Below are 19,729 nucleotides of genomic sequence, written 5' to 3'. Positions count from 1 at the left end.
ACATAATAAGTTCGGGAGATTGGCTCACAGAGCCGTTTATTTATTCAGTTATTGGATTTTTATTTGAATTCGTCGTAGTTTTCCCCCTGGAAATTCCCTGCTAGCAGATGCCTCTTTTCTGTATCTCGCGAAATACAGAGAAAAGAGTCATCTGCTAGCAGGGAACCCTGGAAAGAATTGCATAAAGGTTCACGATGCTTTGACAGTGAAGCCCTTCCTAGCCGGGACACCAGAAAGAAGCGCTTGTCTCCAGTCTTTTGTCTCGTAAAACTTGAGAAGAATATCAAACACTGTAAAAAAGCAAAATTATACCAATGAATAAAGGTGAAGAGAACGTCGTGGAAATTATATTATCATATTACCAGCTCCCTAACTCGGCATATTTTTCGCATTATTTTTGCAATCGTGAAAAGGTTATAAAAATGTAATTGGGCGAAACTGAGAAATAAACGCACAACATTTATGAAGCACCACCGACTAACGTCATTCAGAACGGCTGCGAGAGAGGCTATCGTACTTATTCATTGGTTTATTTTGCCGAGATTACTATACCTTGATTGATAGAAAGTACTCTGGAGTAATTATGATTGCCTGAGTGCACCATATCCATGTACTCATCAAGTGGAAGTCGCGCCGTTTTTAGAGAACAGACCTCAGCCTTTCTCTTTGTCACATTCTGAAACATAAATGAAGCGGGTTATAATAAAGCCACCCATTGCCCCAATAGTATGTCGTCGTCTTGTCATGGTGGTCATACTGCAAATTCCAAACATCCTTGATCTTTGTTAATCGTATTTCTCTTGCTTACATAGGCATTAAAATTAAGATTATGTCTGATGCAAAAATGTTTAATAAACCTTTGACTGATTGAGTAATTTAATTGTGAAATGCTACTAAAAAACCTGTTAGTGATGGGCAGCAGGCCCGTAGCCAGGGGGGGGGGGGGGGGGTTCGGAAGAACCACCCCACACGACTTGAAGGTCCGCTCTGATTTAAGAAAATTGAGTACTTCTACCTAAGAGATAATGGTCCGCTTAATGGGTAAACGAACCCCCCTCCCCCCCCCCCGTTCAAAATCCTGGCTACGGGCCTGGACAGGTACGTTTAGAAAAGTAGTAGTAGTTTGTATACCACGTTGCAAGATGTTCCAACATTAGCATAATACTACTACACTTTTTACAAGAAAAGTTATTTCTGACGAGGCTAGGCCGTTCTTATTTTTGGAGCGTTTTAAGGCTGAAAACGTTCTTATTTCTTAAATTTCAGTGACATTGCAGCCTAAAATACACACCATTGTATTTATTGTATATAAAATGAAAAAATATTTTGCTGTTATCTAAGCCTCGTCATTATCTTAGCATGTTCTTAGAATTTGTTGAGATCTCAAGTTGGACGTTCTTATAAAAAGAGAAGGTATTGGTAGAATCGAGCGAGATTGCGCTAGAAATGGAGGGATTGGATATATTGGAGGACCTACCTTGTAACACTTTATTTTTGCATCACTTTAATATCGCGATTAAAAAAAAAACGCGAAAATGAAGTGACGCGAAAATTAAGTGTTGCGAATATTGGGATACGCAAAAGTTAAGTGAATAAACCAACAGTCTTTGGGTGAAATATTAACCGTATAATCAGCTTTATGGAATATATACCTTGTCTATTTAGTCACTCTAAAAAAATTATAGTACCGTAGTGGATCAAGTTGGACGATTAAAGCACATTTTAATTCCATTTGTTCTGCTTGATTTTATTGTACCAAAATAGAAAAAAAACACCTGGTTTTTGTTTACAAAATAGCGAAATCGCAAAACATCACCCACGAAATTTTGATGTCATGACGTATGCGTTCTTCAGAGTCTGCTTGTGTTTACCTTGAGGACTGTATGATCCACTAAACCGCCAATCACATACACCATTCTGCTATCCAGGGATTCTAAAACTGATTTAAACAGAGGATTAAGTATACTTTAGAATCTTTCCAGTTCTGTTTGGGATTAAATAACCCGCTATACTCACCATTAGGGGAATCTGGTGTGAGGTAGATCGTTTCGTCTGCAGCGAAAACATCTGATAGAGAACATTCTGTTTTCTCCACCTGGGCAGTATTAAAACATAATCATATAAAAGAACATGATTGTTAGCTGGATAATCTAGAATACAAACAAATAAGAATGTTTATACTGTTTAATACTAGATACATTGGATCATAAAAAAAATAAGGTTGTATATTTCCTGATTCGCAGTACTAGGTAAAATTAGGATAGGATCAGGATAGGATGATACAACTAAGCCAGAATAAACGTTGCTTTTGGCTTGGTCGCTTATATGTAAAAAGCAATGTCATTGTACCCACCAAAAATTAAGCTTTACACTCAGCCTTTTTTATGATGTATGATACATAGAATAGTAATATTAAACTCGGTATAGGCTGGATTTGCTGAGGAAAATAATGATATTGAAAGATTTAGGTATTGGAATGCTCGCCGGAGAAATTCAGAAATTACCTAGGGCACCCATCTGGGTTTGTTATTTCTTTATGAAATGTTGTTTCATAAAAGCTTTTATTATCTCGCTATGAAAACGTGTGTTATCAATAAATACCTAGTCTTGAGATAATATGACCGCAACAAAAACAAAAACACTTATTTTATTAAAACAATAAAATATACGCATACAATGGCACTAACCATGTACTGCTCGAATCCCTGGTTTTGACGGACACATTCCTGGTAAATAGCCTCTGATTTGACCAGACCAGTGAAGTGAAGGTGTACTGGGCGGGAGGACTTCATGTTTGAGCCATAAACACGCCGCACTTGACCAGCAACTTTACCAATTTCCTACACAGAAACAATTCACGTGAGTCTGGCCTTTTCCATCAGAGGATTGTGTATACACCAAAGTGATCATAACAGCAAATACCCCATTGTTCCAGACCAAAGAGCAGTGACAAAAGAGGAGTGGGACTCATCATCTAATAAGGGTGGAAATTGTTCTTGGCCAGATTTCCCATGGTTAATCGTCAATGATAACCGTCACGAATATAGGGGTCGCATCTTTGTTTCACTAATATGGGTTAAACAACCAATAAATACGGTCACGAAATGAAAAAGATTGCAACATCAAGCATGCAACGGTAGTCCATGGCAAGTCATGGCAGCCCATGGTAGTCCATGGCAAGTCTCGGCAGTCAATGGTAGTCAATGGCAAGTCATGGCAGTCCATGGTAGTCAATGGCAAGTCATGGCAGCTCATGGTAATCAATGGCAAGTAATGGAAGCCCATGGTAGTCAATGGCACCTATGGCATGCCATGGTAGTCAATGGCAAGTCATGACCGTCCATGCACTCAATGGCAGGTCATGGCAGTCCAGGGTAGTGGACTGCTATGACTACCATGGCTTGCCATTGAGTAATGTGGCAGTCTAGGGTAGTGGACTGCTATGACTACCATGGCTTGCCATTGAGTAATGTGGCAGTCCATGGTATGCCATGGTAGTCAAAGGCAAGTCATGGCAGTCCATGGTAAAAGACTGCCATTGACTACCATGGATTCCCATTGAGTAATGTGGCAGTCCATGGTATGCCATGTTAGTCAATGGCAAGTCATAGCAGTCTATGGTAGTCAATGGCAAGTCATGGCAGTCCATGGTAAAAGACTGCCACTGACTACCATGGCTTGCCATAGAGTAATATGGTAGGCCATGGCATGCTATGGTAGACAACGGCAAGTCATGGCAGTCCATGGTAGTGGACTGCCATTGACTACCATGGCTTGCCATTGAATAATATGGCAGTCCATGGTATGCCATGGTAGACAATGGAAAGTCATGGCAGTCCATGGTAGTCAATGGCAAGTCATGGCAGCTCATGGTAATCAATGGCAAGTAATGGAAGCCCATGGTAGTCAATGGCACCTATGGCATGCCATGGTAGTCAATGGCAAGTCATGACTGTCCATGCACTCAACGGCAAGTCATGGCAGTCCAGGGTAGTGGACTGCTATGACTACCATGGCTTGCCATTGAGTAATGTGGCAGTCTAGGGTAGTGGACTGCTATGACTACCATGGCTTGCCATTGAGTAATGTGGCAGTCCATGGTATGCCATGGTAGTCAAAGGCAAGTCATGGCAGTCCATGGTAAAAGACTGCCATTGACTACCATGGATTCCCATTGAGTAATGTGGCAGTCCATGGTATGCCATGTTAGTCAATGGCAAGTCATAGCAGTCTATGGTAGTCAATGGCAAGTCATGGCAGTCCATGGTAAAAGACTGCCACTGACTACCATGGCTTGCCATAGAGTAATATGGTAGTCCATGGCATGCTATGGTAGACAACGGCAAGTCATGGCAGTCCATGGTAGTGGACTGCCATTGACTACCATGGCTTGCCATTGAATAATATGGCAGTCCATGGCATGCCATGGTAGACAATGGAAAGTCATGGCAGTCCATGGTAGTCAATGGCAAGTCATGGCAAGATAGCAGTCCATGGTAGTGGACTGCCATTCACTACCATGGCTTGCCATTAAGTAATATGGCAGCCCTTGGTATGCCATGGCTTTCCCATTACCTTTTTACTCATTTTATGGACTAAGCTGAGATCAAGGGCAACCCGAAGTCCGTTTGCCATGGCATCCACTACCCTTTGTTTCTGCTCCTCTTTTCTCTGTCTTTTGGTAGGCCCTTCATATAGAGTAGACCCTAGCAATTAAACAAAACCAACACTAATATAATATAATACATGTGGATTACAACCTGTAGACGAAATAAGAAACTCTAAGACGAAGGAGTAGATCCCATCTAACACTGCTAGGTAGGAGTCAACGGTAACCCTCTGTATTGTTATAAAACCAAGATGAAAACGATTAAAAAAATTATTTTAAACATTGCATCAGAGAAGAAAAATAGTTGAAGATCATTTACATTGGCCTTACATGAAAGAACAAAGCATACCCTTGCCACCTTTATGTCAAGAACTTTGAATTAGGGAGAGCGATTTTAGTTTCATACCCTGCTAGCAGAGGCCCTTTCTCTTGTTTTCTCGCTATTTATGTGTTGTTGCTAGTGTTCGCGGTTTCGTCTGTCGCGTAGTTTATTAACGTTTCATCCCCTTGGCACCAAAACAAAGGACAACGCGAAAACCCAGAGACGCGAATCGGCAAGTAAACTGCTAAGCGAGAGATACAGGAGAAAGCTCTGCTAGCAGGGTAAGTGTTTCAATTTTCGACTCAAACCATTTTGAGGGAAAGTGACATTGTAATGTTGTCCGACATTTCATTTTGTATTTCTTAAAGAGAGACAAAACTAACTTATTAAAGTCTGTTCTATATTTCGTTAGTGTTTTGCGTAGTCTATGAATCAGTTGGGTCGTTGCTCTAATGTTGATGTAGTTAGAACAGGAAACGGTAGGTCGATTAAACAACAACTTTATCAAACAACTAAAAGATACGAATGGGAATTGTTTGGTAAGTCGATCACTTGCTCGAAAATTATACCATATTGTGTGATTGTGACTTGATTATTAGAGAGGAGACGGGCACTTGACTATCGGAAGTTGAACTCTGTCATGAATAAAGATTCAACATAATATGGGAAAACAGGTTTTGTTGATTTAATTACATTTTCAAGTAGTCTCTATTTGGGTTGACCTCATCGCCACTTATATGCCAAAGGTTAGTGGGTCTCATACTTCAAGCTGCACTACACTAACCTGAATGGAAGGGATGTAAAAGAACCACTGGGGACGCAATAAACCCTCTGGCAGTGACCACCCATAGTGACAGTGCTTACAATGCTTTCTAACAATACACTCAAGGAGGTACTTGATTTGGAGCCTAGCTCTGTTATACTTTCCGCACCAGTCTAACTGGTCGAAATTGGATAAATAGACAATAGGGGGAGGGGCATCAGTATATAAAACAAATGGCGGAATGTAATTTGTGAATTTTAGCTGCCGCACCTAGATCTGCCACCGATAATATTATTTTCAACGTCTCTGGGAGAGCACTAGCACTCGTACATAACCGTTCATAATATCAATTCTATTAAAGTTATTTCTCTAGCATTTCTTTTACCAAACATGACCCAATGCTAAAACAATGTAGTTATCTAAAAATTAATGTAAAACTCATTCAATTCTTGCAAATTAAACTCACTCTAGACAATAAGTACAAAGTAATAAAAAAGATTAAAGACAAGACAAATCAACTAAACTTAAACGCTTTTTTTTGCTTCTTAGATAAAACGATTCAAGAGAATATGGGACTACTGTACAGTATGTGAATAACTAACACATATTTCTCCATGCCTAACCTAAAGGACATGGAATGTGTCGAATCTACTTACCTTTCTTAATCTTTGCTTGGTTTCTGCATTTTTGTTTTAGGGCTCTTATTCTGTAGTGCAACTGATAAGAAAAGTAAGAGTAAGCCAGGTGGGATGGACCAGACCCTATTCTTTGAGTGGTAATGTTGGAAGGAAGAAAAGCCAAGGAACAGACCCTAAAACAACTAATGCCTAAGCCAAGAAGAACTATTAAGGTAAAATAATACCTTTTTCTCTTGCAATCTTCCAAGCATTTTGACCTGATTTTTCTGAAAATAAACAGCAAGTCTCACATAAATGTCTTACGACTGTTTGTGTCATTCTTTATCGGCAAATAATTTCATGCATTTTTCTCATGGCTTTTTCCAGATTTTTTTGTTTCGGAAGTGCCACTGATTGCATAACTTCACCAATGATCCAAAGTTTGTGCATTAAACGAATATTAATAAGCCATTACAGTGGAACCTCTATCAATGGACAACCTGACTCACCCTGAGGATGGCCACTTAGTAGAGGTACTATATGCAATAATTTGTTGACACAAATATTCAGAAAAAATGCAGTGTATAACACTGTTGAATGGTAGTAAGAAGAAAACCAAAATCCCTCAGCTCTTCCAACATTCTGTGTAAATTCAATCCCGCCGAGCACAGATACAAAACTAGGGGACGTTGGCAGGGCCACCCCTGGGCCACCAAACCTACAGTCCACCTACGACCCCCATCCGCAAATCCAGGCAAATTGCCAAAACCACTCAGGTCAGAACACAAAGTTACCGTTAATTGGGATAGTCTTTCTTCAAGTTCCTTGGCAACTTCAGCAAGGTTTTGAACACTGTCTGCCATCTCAACATGTTCATGTAAATCAGGGAATCGCCGCAACCTAATAGAAAAGAAAAAAATCTAAGAAAATGTTACAGATTTTGTGATGTATATATCTGATTAGAGTTCTAACTGGAAATAATAATTTATAATAAATTATCAATTTATATTGCGCTATTTTCATATAATGACCAAAAGCGCATTACAATATAACTAAATGTTGAACTAATATATACAATAAAATTTACAATAATACTGACAAAAATAATATGAAATAATAGATTCATAGGAAAAATATTGAATAAAAAATAAAATAAAAATCTCTTTATATTGATACTTATGTGATATCAAGTGTTAAAAGCTGGGATACTACACTTTTATATGCAACCTTTCAATATATTTTTCTTCATCATCCAGTTATATCCATAGAATATATCTAACAAACAAACCCGAGCAATCTGATATTACATTGAGTAAAGCATTTGTTTGGGAAATTCTTTCTCATGTTTAGTGAGGCAGAATGTTAACCTGATTATTCATTTTATAAAATCAATATCCACATTAATCTTGCTTTTCAACTCTTGGTCATCGTGTTTATGTAATTAAGCCTGTACTAATAAGCTGAATGGTCTTGTTATAATCAACTCTTCATATACACTATTAGAAGGCATTGTGAAACAGCAGTACTTACAGATACCCACTAAACTGCATCATGGACTTTTTTGCAAGCAATAGCTGAGTGGAGAAGTGCTTGCATAAATGGAGGTATTGTTTCATTACTTCTAGAGTTGCAGGTCTGCAACGTGAATATAGGGCAGGATTCCACAGTAGTGGCTCTGTGTAAACGAGTTTGTGGTCAAAGAATAATTAGCAATGCATATGGAACATTTAGGATATTCTATATCTGCTTCATGACTACTAAATATCACCATTTATAAAGGGGGATTACTCTACCTGCAATAGCAATGCCTTGTACACATGTATATTGAAGAAAATTGGCAGCCTCGTAAACAGATGAACAAACAATCTCAACATAAACATCTTCGATTTTAACAGAATTCCTGAAATATATATTTTTAATCAGAAAAGGAAGATGGGTGAGTAGCCAGACAGAACCCGAACAACACAAGTTTGAAAAAGTATGTTGTACACCTATTTGAAACAGAGTAGTTGCACTCTGACATTTTTTTATTGCGCACATGCTATCACAAAATCCTCCTGATCATGCTCATTCTGTTGATCATTCTTTCGTATTGCAACCCTCTGAGCCTAAAAGCTAGGACATAATACCCTTTCCCCTTACATTTCATCCCTCAAAACTAGCCATTCATCACTCTGTCTATGGGAATTTGAAGATTCTACAAGACCCTGATATACCCGTAATCTTCTATCGATAACCTGTTGGTTTGTAATACCAACCCCATACAGCTTCAGTTTCTTTTACTCAGAGGAGCTAATGCTTGAAACGTCAGTGGGGAACGTTCTCTGTTTTACAGAGGTATCGACATACTTTTCAAACTGGAGTTGAATCATAGCTTGTACACCAAGCTTATGCGGATTATCTAGTTTTTCAACAGCTTGTCTGTAGTTTTTTTTCTAGTTATACCATTATAAACCTGAAGTTGGATCCTGAAAATATGCTAATTATAATAGAGAATGTATTCTGTTATAGCAGGTAATATAGCTGGCAGTATTGTATTTGTACAAGCTTGGACATGAAGCTGGAGTATCAAACATGTCTCACCTTATTATTTTCACACTCTCCCAGGAGGTCCTATCCAACACATCAACGACTTTGGTATCTACCCGACCATGCAGCAAAACTTTCTGCATTATATGTAACATTGACTACCATTAGTAACATTAGACTGTGATGTAGTCTATAATGACCATCATAGCATGTGAAAGTATGTCAATAAATATGTGTGCAACATACTGTGTGATTGACACTGCTATACTAGAAACCAGCATGGCAAAGAAATGGTATAGGGGGCATCAGAAAATGTCTGAAATTTCCATGTTGTGAATTTTGTGTCATAACATCCTGATTGGCATTTTTTTAAACTCGAAACCGCGCTGTAAAAGGGATAGGAACACCCCCTTTTTACACCACAAGAAGTTTGAAATGAGAACCAACCATCATAATAAAACTGTGAATGTGTCCTTTAAAACCCAAATAACTTTCTTTATCTTTTTCAACTTAATGTTTCTTTCAACGTTTGCTAGTTTATATGGAACCTAATATTTGATTTCGATAAGAAAATCCAATACGACTTGACAGCTCGATGGCTGAGCAACAACAGAAGGTGTCGCTGCCCTGGGCACGCTCCTTTTATAGCGTGGTTTCGAGTTTAAGTGTGTATTAAAGGCCACAGTAGTATGTGGAGGGGAATATTTTTAACAAAAATGAGTACTTTGCACCCAGCCACAGAGAGCTCATTGATTCTGTTGATTACAGCACTGATGTTTCGGGAGGAGAATGCAAGCTTGCAGGTAATTGGGATGGAAGACACATCAACTGCCAATTTCATAAGCTGTAGCAATCTTCGCCATTCAACATCTAGCATCCAAAACAAATCAAAAGATATGCATGACAAAGGTGACATAGTACCACTTCTTTAACTTGCATTTTGTTCTTGGTAAAACTCAATACCTTCAGTTTCATGCTTGCAATCCAAAAGCTCAATGTTAATAGCATTAACATGGCTATAAGAATCCAGCTTACTTATCAAGTTCTTGATGTTTTGAAGAAGGGAATCGCTTTCCCGTGCTGCAATCTAATAAAAGATGAAAAAAGCAAAGATAGGCAATATTACCTCTTCCTCAAGATATAATCTACGCAGTGGGGGATCCAGGTTTTTTTTTAAATGGGTATTCATGAAATTTAAACAAATTCGAAGTCATCTTCCAAGCCCTTAATAACCTTTCGCTGAGGAGAGGCATAATAAAAAGGAAGATAATATTAGAGGCATAATAAAAAGGAAGATAATATTAAACCAACGGAGCTTCTTTCAAATTCTTCACTGTACGTTAGCTTGTATAACAACAGCTGACCTGGACAATTTGCCTGGGACGTTCATTACCAGTGGACGACACACACTGCCTGTTTTCTTCAGATAAATCTTCAGCATTAATATAAAACAAGTTTGTTCCATATTGCCACATAAGGTATTTGAGGGCAGTATCTTTCACACTGATGAATGGACTTTGGATAAATTTGTTATCGGAAGATACAACGTCTAGAATTTCACTGCAGAGTTCTCTTCCCTCGTCCGCCATTTTGAAAACCTGGACAACGCTGATGATCTGCAGGCTCTCCACAGGTAGCCCGGTACAAACCATAAAACCATAACAACGGCTTCTGTGAAGTTTTGTGAAAATAAGAGGTACCTCCTCCAAACTTAACATAATAGATCTATAACTTCACAGAGGTAATTAAAATGATCACTTCTAACAGCTGGATGAGTCTCCTGTGATTTATTTTGAATTTATTTCGAATCCTCAAACCGATAGCTTGTGCTCTCTGTGGTACTACGACATTTAGCCGGATAAATGCTCTCTGGACAATACGGATATGATGTTTATTATTAATGGCAATTCCTAAGATCACATGACATGAGCTAACATCCTGAATGTGACTGATCATACAAGAGAAATAAAAATAATGATACTGAAACCTGACCGGCAGTTCGCAAATCACATGATATATTCTCAGGGAATCCTATATATACACATACCGCTAATAGCTCTGTCTCGACAAAGTAGCCAATCAAAACGGTATTTATAAAGCTCCGTCTCTCATTTGACCAATCATATAAGCCGTCTTAATTTACGAAATTGGATGAACGCCTGGAAGATATTGGTAAAAAAGCAAAATGTTTCAAGAGTTCCGTCAACATTTGGCATTTTACTTCTTCTTTTACAACTAACTAATGTCGTCTGTACATACTTGGCAAGCACCAGTAGACCAACCCGACGATGAAAGTTTAAAGGAACTAGTCTCTTCTTTCTTAATCGCTGAAGAGCATGCATGGCTTAGTTGTGGTACCCCGCTCTTAAATTCGACAACGTCCCGAGGAAGTACGGGCACAAGAAATCCAACAGACGAAAACGAGGTGACCGGCAACCCGGGGCTGGCTTTGTTAAGGTCTGTAATTTTTTTTTGTGCAGCATCAAATAAAAGATGGAGCCTCTCTAAAGTCAACTAGAATTTTACTTATCTTATCCTGCTTATATTTTCTTGCATATTTGTGCACAGTGGCACTTTTATTAAAGTGGGCACCCTCTTTTCGGAGGCCTCCTTTCCTTGCTGAAAATATGTTTTGACAACTAAAACATTAAATTTAGCTTTTTTGTCTCTATTGAGTGGCTACTTTAATTAAGTGACCATTCATATCCACGATCTCTGAGAAATCCTGATATATCGAACACAGGTAAATTAATGGGTTGAGGCTTTTATACATCCCAGGAGCGTTGGGAGGACCTTATTTTCTGTGTTATTTCTTATAAGAGTTCATCTCTGTACTTTATCACTTCCAGCTAATGATAAACATGTTTGTCTCGTTTTTGTTTCAGGCATGGACAGAATATCCATAACATTCATAAGTATTTCCAAAACCTTGAGTAAGTAAAAAAGGTTAATTAATCAGTAGTTCAAGCTGTGGGGTTTGCCCCCAATTTTCATTGTATTTGTAAGTGCTAGCAACTTCTCTAGAATCAATTGAGGTACTTGATATGTTTTTTTTTCAGTCTGTGATTTATCTATTTTTTTTTTTTTGGTAAAAACTTTTGTAATAGAGGCCAACCTAAGATATAGGTGCTGATGTAAACTTTAAAAATAAGCTGTTTTTGTCCTTATTGTAGCTATGTTATTTTACAGACCTCACCGGTACTGTTTAAGCCTTACAGCAAAGACAAAGAAACTTGCTCACCCATATGCCACTGTCAGACTGGTATGTAAAGCAGGTTGCTTTTGAGCCAAGCATGGTATAATAAATAAAGTGCAAGATTAAGTATGTTTTTTTCCTGAATAGGTGCGAGGGGATAGCCACCATGAGCCACTTGATCAAGGTAACCAACTAAGGGTGTACAGTGGTGTATCAGAAACAAATAAGGGCATACAAAGGCATATCCTGGCCAAATAAGGGTATACAAAAGCATATCATGATCAAGCAAGGGTATGCTAGTGCATATCCTGTCCAACTAAGGGTGTACAGTAGTGTCTTCTAGCCAAATAAGGGTACGCAAGGGCATATCCTGACCAAATAAGGGTATGCAAGGACATATCCTGACCAAATAAGGGTATGCAAGGGCATATCCTGACCAAATAAGGGTACGCAAGGGCATATCCTGACCAAATAAGGGTATACAAGGGCATATCCTGACCAAATAAGGGTATGCAAGGGCATACCCTGACCAAATAAGGGCATGCAAAGGCATATTCTGACCAAATAAGGGTATGCAAGGGCATATCCTGACCAAATAAGGGTATGCAAGGGCATATTCTGACCAAACAAGGGTACGCAAGGGTTATCCTGACAAATAGGGAGTGTATCCCAACCAAATTCGTGTTGTTTGTATGTTGGTTTTTACAAAAAAAGCATTTCAATTATAGTTTATCCATTATAATCAAGCGTTTGGGCTGTTTGTTGTGATTATTGTTTGTTCTACCCACTGCAGCTTTTCTTTATTATTTTCACCATAGCTACATCCTCTCATATCTCTTATCAGCAAGAACGGCAACTCAGAGAAAAGGTGAGTGCTTGCAGTTAAAAAGGTTTGTGGGTGAGTTCGCAAATGTATGTACTGTTCAAACCACCATTCACTATAATCTTATCACTAAACCTACTGTCTTATGTACTCTAGTGGCTATCCTATAAAAGCCTGGCTTAACATGTTTGTCAAACATTGCGTTTGACTCAAATAATTATTTGTACGTTTAGCCACCCACAATACATGGCACTAAACTGGCTTCCACAACACGGCAGATGTTTGAACGAGATAAGAAAATTTCCATCAAACATTTGTATTGAACATACATGTTTTATTGTTTAGCCACTCATTGCACAAAACATTGCTCCACTTCGTGCTTTTATCCAATAACAGCTCGAAATTACCATGTTGCCACTTTGATTTCATATGTAATCATAACAGAAAAGTGCGTGCGCTCATGTTTTATGAAAATGTTTTTGTGTTTAACCACCTCGCCAAACATGCTCGCATGAGAGTTCTATTTCAATGTTAGACAAACATGTTTGGATGTTTAGCCAGGCATTTACAATCACTTGAGTGCTAAGACCAGAATAATTTAATATTCTGTATTCATTATTGCCACTGCACACCCATTTACCATGGAAATGGAGCTGAGATTGTGCAGGAATGGGGAATCACCCATCAAGCCTTTTTATCAAAATGTTTTTGCTTGAACAGCAAACATATCAAACTACATACAATACATAACTGTACATTTGATTTTTTAAAAAGGAGACTCATTATTGGTAAGGGGTCACACTCCCTGCCTACGCCCTAGCTACGAATCTTGAAGCTGTTGTTAGGAGTGAATGTTTTAATTTTGCATAGGAATGTAAGTGTATGTATTAAAAAGCAATGATGGTTTCAAGTTTGATACAAAATTCTATGAAGCTGCTTGAATATTGTATTAATTGATAAGTTGTTGCTGTTAATGCAGGATCCAGAGTTTGAGCTGTTTGAAATGGCCACTCATTGTGCGCTTTTCCCAGTTCTTGGTGCCCCACCCACCCCGTCTCCATACTCGCCCACCCCAGCTGTTCCAACTTCCCCAGATGATGGAGAAAGGCGCAGAGTGTTCTCATTTGGCTCAGTACCTTTGAATACAGGGTATGGTCTTATTGTTTGACAGTTAGAGCTCTCATAAGTCACTGCTTTGATAAGGCAGATGCCAATGAGAGCTTAGAACATCAAAGTTTATGTGGGGATTTAGTCAGAGATCTAAAACGGTGATCAATATCCAAGCTTGTTGTTTCGAGAGCAATCACTCATAGAGCTCTCAGATTGTGCTCAAACATTACATCTTTCTGTGATGTTTCATAACTAGACATCGGAGCCTAAACATGTCAAGGCTGGCGTTCCAATCATTCTTACGTGAATAAAAAAATATTTTTCAGTTTTGAAGATTCATCGTACAGTCCACCTTCACAGTTGGCCAATTCCACATTACCTCCAGGTGCATCTGATAACTGCCAAAGGGAGTACTGTGTGTCACCTGAGCCAGTGGTTCCAATACACTCGGACATGCTCCGAGACCTGGTGTGCAAGGCATTTTGCATCAGCAATACACGACAATTGTACCTGGAGAAAATAGTGAAGGAAAAGCACCTGCCAAAGTCACCAGACCGGGTACGATTAGCACAGGAATAAAATAATTAACCTGAAGAAATGGACTTTTAACATCCTTTTAACACTGCCGCATACATAGCATGTTCATGTTTGAGCCGGCATTATCGGCAGATTGGGTCTTCTAGCTGACGTCCATCATCCAAAAACGCGTTTGCCTATTTTCCCAATTGCCAATTGCTGTGGCGTTAAATCATTTTTGTCAGGATAAGGGGGCTGCATAAAGAGGGAGGAAAGGTTGGCATTAGGTGAGGGTATTTGAGGTTCTAACAGGCCTCTAGCTGTGCAGAAGTAGTTTTGAAACTTTGGACGCTTAGAAATACTGAAACTGTTTAAGATTACAGAACGAAAAATCTTTGAATCTTCAAATGTATCCCATTTACTGACTTTAACTTCACGTTTAATTTTAGGGTATTATTTGTCTTTAAGGTACTTGTGGAAGGACTTCTGTTGCAACTCTCCCTACTTGAAACAAACCGCCATCCATTTTACCGAGTACAAGCTTTCCTAGATAAGAATGGTTACAGTGAATGGTTGATACAGGAGAAGGAGCAGATTTCCCGGCGCATCAAAAATTTTTGGCATTTCCCCCTGCCTCCAATGCATAACCTGCCTTTACACATCGTTGATGCACATGAGCAGTACAAAGTGCTCTTGACAAAGCTCATAAGGTATAAAAAGTTTATAAATTCAGTATTTATATAACGTATTTATAAAGGCGTCGCCATATATATTGTATGTTAGGCAATGTGTCTACTGAACATCCATACATGTTTTGAATATTTGGCGTGCATAAGATTGGTGACTGACTGCTGTCTATTTCTGGTGCAATATTATCCTCCAAGAAAACTTATGATAAAATTTCGCTTTTTGCAAACAAATTAAATTAAGTGTTCGTATTTTGTTGTTTGCAGACACGAAAGCTCCAACAAAACTCCTCATTCTGTCTTTGGCGATGTGACTCCAACAGGTCCTCTGTCGCCATCATCTTGTCGTCTTCTGAAGGAGTTTGCGTTAAGATATGGAGTTGGGGAATTGTATCGAAGGCTTGTTCACCTCAAGTACATGGCAGAGTACGTAATATAAAGCACTCCCTTTCTATACTACGCACTGCTACATACATATGATTGATGTGAGTTTGTTTACACTAAAATCCTCTTACGCTGTGTACGAAGCTCATCACATTTTGATGAAACAATTCCTGAAAAATACAGTAAAAAGTTGAGCGTCTTAATCTTTTCAGGCATTTTGAGAGTGAAGCGTGGTACATCAAGCATGTGACGGATCTTCTTGAGAACGTGATGAGCCTTGTAACAAGGACAACAGAGATTTATGTGAAGGAAGAGGTGAGTCTCACTATGTTTAGAAAGAAGGTTTCTATGTTACTATAATACCATGTCATGGAAGAGGTGAGTCTTACCCTATTACTATGTTAAGGAAGAGGTGAGCCTTATCCTATTACTATGTCATACGACAAGTGAGTCTTACCCTATTACTATGTCAAGGAAGAGGTGAGTCTTAACCTATTACTATGTCATACGACAAGTGAGTCTTACCCTATTACTATGTCAAGGAAGAAGTGAGTTTTACTTTATTACTATGTCAAGAAAGTTAGTTTTACCCTATTACTATGTCAAGGAATAGTTGAGTCTTACCCTATAACTATGTCAAGAAAGAAGTGAGTTTTTCCCTATTACTATGTCAAGGAAAAGGTGAGTCTTACCCTATTACTATGTCATACGACAAGTGAGTCTTACCCTATTACTATGTCAAGGAAGAGGTGAGTCTTAACCTATTACTATGTCATACGACAAGTGAGTCTTACCCTATTACTATGTCAAGGAAGAAGTGAGTTTTACTTTATTACTATGTCAAGAAAGTTAGTTTTACCCTATTACTATGTCAAGGAATAGTTGAGTCTTACCCTATAACTATGTCAAGAAAGAAGTGAGTTTTTCCCTATTACTATGTCAAGGAAAAGGTGAGTCTTACCCTATTACTATGTCATACGACAAGTGAGTCTTACCCTATTACTATGTCAAGGAAGAAGTGAGTTTTACTTTATTACTATGTCAAGAAAGTTAGTTTTACCCTATTACTATGTCAAGGAATAGTTGAGTCTTACCCTATAACTATGTCAAGAAAGAAGTGAGTTTTTCCCTATTACTATGTCAAGGAAAAGGTGAGTCTTACCCTATTACTATGTCATACGACAAGTGAGTCTTACCCTATTACTATGTCAAGGAAGAAGTGAGTTTTACTTTATTACTATGTCAAGAAAGTTAGTTTTACCCTATTACTATGTCAAGGAAGAGTTGAGTCTTACCCTATAACTATGTCAAGAAAGAAGTGAGATTTACCCTATTACTATGTCAAGGAAGAAGTTAGTTTTACCCTATTACTATGTCAAGGAAGAGGTGAGTCTTACCCTATAACTATGTCAAGAAAGAAGTCAGTTTTACCCTATTACTATGTCAAGGAAGAGGTGAGTCTTACCCTATTACTTTGTCAAGGAAAAGGTGAGTCTTACCCTATAACTATGTCAAGGAAGAAGTTAGTTTTACCCTATTACTATGTCAAGGAAGAAGTGAGTCTTACCCTATTACTATGTCAAGGAAGAAGTTAGTTTTACCCTATTACTATGTCAAGGAAGAAGTGAGTCTTACCCTATTACTATGTCAAGGAAGAAGTTAGTTTTACCCTATTACTATTTCAAGGAAGAAGTTAGTTTTACCCTATTACTATGTCAAGGAAGTAGTTAGTTTTACCCTATTACTATGTCAAGGAAGAGGTGAGTCTTACCCTATTACTTTGTCAAGGAAGAAGTGAGTCTTACCCTATTACTATGTCAAGGAAGAAGTTAGTTTTACCCTATTACTATGTCGAGGAATAAGTGAGTTTTACCCAATTACAATATCAAGGAAGAAGTTAGTTTTACCCTATTACTATGTCAAGGAAGAAGTTAGTTTTATCCTATTACAAGGTCAAGGAAAAGGTGAGTCTTACCCTATTACTATGTCGAGGAATAAGTGTGTCTTACCCTATTACTATGTCATACGACAAGTGAGTCTTACCCTGTTACTATGTCGGATAATAATGGTGATGATGACGATGATAATAATGATAAAAGGCTGCTGCTGATGATGATGATGTTGTGTGCTGCTGCTGATGATAGTGAAGATTATGATGATGATGCTACTTCTTTTGTTGCGGCTGGTAATGATGATGATAGATGATGGTGATGCAGTAATATCTCCATTATGATGGCCGATGATACAAGTGGCAACTAGGAGGTGACAGGGCTGCTTATGTCATTCTAGCAGTGTTAGCAGAAGTCGACCTACCCTTGTGTAGTCTCGCTTCCTAGATCCATGAACTTTGCAATGCTAACACTCCCTTTGTCCCATCCTGTAGCTCATCATGCTGCTACAAATCCTTACCCTGCTTCTGAGAAATTCCAAGAACTGCCTTACACACATCAGGCGACTTTTCCCCGATAACGTCCCTCCAGGAGCCGTCTCTTCATTGGTGACCATGGCAGCACTCGTTAACGAGGCCGGCGAGTTCCTTAAGATCATGTTTCCAGTGGTGTTTGTATCTGTGCGGGAAGCTATTGAATTTGCACAGAGTTTATATGAGGAGCCGTTTTCTTGTCAGCTCGAGAAACTGTTAAAGGTGATGATTGAAATAATGCGATTTGATACGCAGTATGATACACCTCTATCTCGTAATAAGCCCAGCTCAAAGTGACATGTTCGTTCATCTGGCGAGCAGCAAACATTAAGTCTGACTATTGATCTCAGGGGAAGGGTGTGCACTAACTGGAAACATTTCATCTATAGTTTAGTTCTTATAGTTCGGGAACCTCTAAACGTTTATTGTCCTTTATTTGTCCTCATTTATTGTCCTTTTATTGAAAAAAGCGAATCTAGTGGTTCTTACCTGAAAAGGGCCTAAATAAAATACAGTTGATAGCTAGGACCGTCTACGTTATCGCGCTCCAGGGTTCAACCCCAACAGTTCTTAGGTGAAATAATGAGGTAAGAGAATGATAAAGAATAGAAGAAAGGAATACACCCCTTCCCGTTTAATGGGACCCCACCCGCACTTAGAACATACAAAATTCTGCCCCTGTCTTTTATTGGCTAGATCTACTTCAGTTTTCCCAGTAACTATGCTGTACATTAGGCTGTTATCAGTAGTATTGTAAACACGTGTATTGTTCTGTCGCGCAGGAAGAGATGAAGGGCCGTTACGATAGGTTTAAGGTAATAGCAATGGACGAGTTGCATGGACACTGCTACTCAACGTACCTGTCTCCTCGCCTGCTCAACATCATCATACTGAATATCAGAGATGAGGTCAACACGTACAGGGCCCACTACAAACAAGAGTTTGAACGGTGAGGGATTCCTGAGGTTTTCAACAGTCTAATTAAGGTGACCTAGAATGAACAATATGTCGAGCCGATTGTCGATCACAGTATTTCAAACCTACGACTCGAAGTGCTCCTGTCTCGATCTGTGAAGAAAAAAATCGGGTGCGACACCACGTCAACATTCACAGAACGGTCCGACAAATTAGTGCGTGTAAATCAGCCTTAATAATTGCTAGAGCAAAGTTACTCTAATGGGCTACGGGGACGACATCTGAGAGGTCATATACATTAATTTATAGTTCCTCTAGTCACGCAAAGCTTTAGCTTTAGATGTTATTCACAAGCGTTACATGTCAACATGCTTGGCAACAATTTAAACCCTTTTAGGTACGTGGACGTGGTTGAGCTGGCGATAGCTACTCATTACCGGCTGCTAATGCAAGATGTGCTAGAGTTGTGCCAGCAGTATGTCAGCGGTAGTGACCCATCGGAAGTCGACCTACCCATGCTTAGTCTCGCTTTTAGACTGTCGGCGATAGACCAGGAATGGTGCAAGTACATCTCGCCAAGGTACATACGTCAACGTTCATTATTTTCGTACATCCCCGAAGTGATAGCGTTAGTAAGACCTCCTTATTTGGATCTACCCCATACATGAAAGCGTACGTAGACCCTTTTTTTAGGTATGTCCCGACATTCGATTACGCCAAAGCTCCATATTTGTGTGTAGGCTCGACAAGGCTTTCCAAGTAAACACTCCTCATTTGGGTATATCCCTACATGGTAGTAAACACTCCTCATTTGGGTATATCCCTACATGGTAGTAA

At 38.9% G+C, this 19,729-nt stretch overlaps 2 protein-coding genes across 4 annotated transcripts in view; one reads left to right on the top strand and one right to left on the bottom strand.

Annotated features, from left to right (window-relative positions):
• Positions 1–10: 10 nt before the first annotated feature.
• LOC5518421 (tRNA methyltransferase 10 homolog B) lies at positions 11–10,464 on the bottom strand. 3 transcript variants are annotated; one of them, XM_032363064.2, is made up of 16 exons: positions 10,205–10,464; positions 9,804–9,927; positions 9,565–9,710; positions 8,895–8,977; positions 8,105–8,211; positions 7,842–7,986; positions 7,106–7,211; positions 6,557–6,598; positions 6,351–6,411; positions 4,576–4,706; positions 2,688–2,840; positions 2,017–2,095; positions 1,872–1,939; positions 553–676; positions 167–290; positions 11–96 (listed from the first exon to the last, which is right to left on the bottom strand). In XM_032363064.2, the coding sequence occupies exons 1-15, from the start codon at positions 10,427–10,429 to the stop codon at positions 190–192; spliced, it is 1,695 nt and encodes a 564-aa protein (XP_032218955.2). In that variant the 5' UTR covers positions 10,430–10,464; the 3' UTR covers positions 11–96; positions 167–189. The 3 variants fall into 3 exon arrangements, with proteins under 3 accessions (XP_032218955.2, XP_032218954.2, XP_001638445.3); XM_032363063.2 differs by having other exon boundaries at positions 11–290; positions 10,205–10,463; XM_001638395.3 differs by lacking the exons at positions 9,565–9,710; positions 10,205–10,464 and having other exon boundaries at positions 11–290; positions 9,804–9,929.
• Positions 10,465–10,989: 525 nt separating this feature from the next.
• LOC116616912 overlaps positions 10,990–19,729 on the top strand; it is a gene marked incomplete in the record, with an annotated part of 52,640 nt that continues 43,900 nt past the window's right edge. Inside the window, 13 exon segments of the mRNA XM_048729222.1 lie at positions 10,990–11,297; positions 11,726–11,773; positions 12,030–12,102; positions 12,184–12,220; positions 12,855–12,904; positions 13,839–14,008; positions 14,296–14,527; positions 14,954–15,195; positions 15,439–15,597; positions 15,768–15,870; positions 17,939–18,199; positions 18,760–18,926; positions 19,290–19,472. Coding sequence (XP_048585179.1) covers positions 11,083–11,297; positions 11,726–11,773; positions 12,030–12,102; positions 12,184–12,220; positions 12,855–12,904; positions 13,839–14,008; positions 14,296–14,527; positions 14,954–15,195; positions 15,439–15,597; positions 15,768–15,870; positions 17,939–18,199; positions 18,760–18,926; positions 19,290–19,472 — 1,940 coding nt within the window.

The sequence above is a fragment of the Nematostella vectensis genome, chromosome 6, assembly GCF_932526225.1.
Source record: "Nematostella vectensis chromosome 6, jaNemVect1.1, whole genome shotgun sequence".
In the NCBI taxonomy this organism is placed as follows: domain Eukaryota; kingdom Metazoa; phylum Cnidaria; class Anthozoa; order Actiniaria; family Edwardsiidae; genus Nematostella; species Nematostella vectensis.
The sequence above is the reverse complement of the archived record's forward strand: the minus strand, read 5'-3'. Positions and strand labels throughout refer to the sequence as shown.

What these genes read in the sequence shown, in the direction of transcription:
- LOC5518421 (XM_032363064.2), bottom strand. Translation starts at nt 10,429, where the DNA reads ATGGCGGACGAGGGAAGAGAACTCTGCAGTGAAATTCTAGACGTTGTA. An exon ending in ACAAGGCATTGCTATTGCAG is followed by an intron (nt 7,987 to 8,104) that starts GTAGAGTAATCC and finishes TCGTTTACACAG; the next exon opens with AGCCACTACTGTGGAATCCT. An exon ending in ATGCAGTTTAGTGGGTATCT is followed by an intron (nt 7,212 to 7,841) that starts GTAAGTACTGCT and finishes CTTTTCTATTAG; the next exon opens with GTTGCGGCGATTCCCTGATT.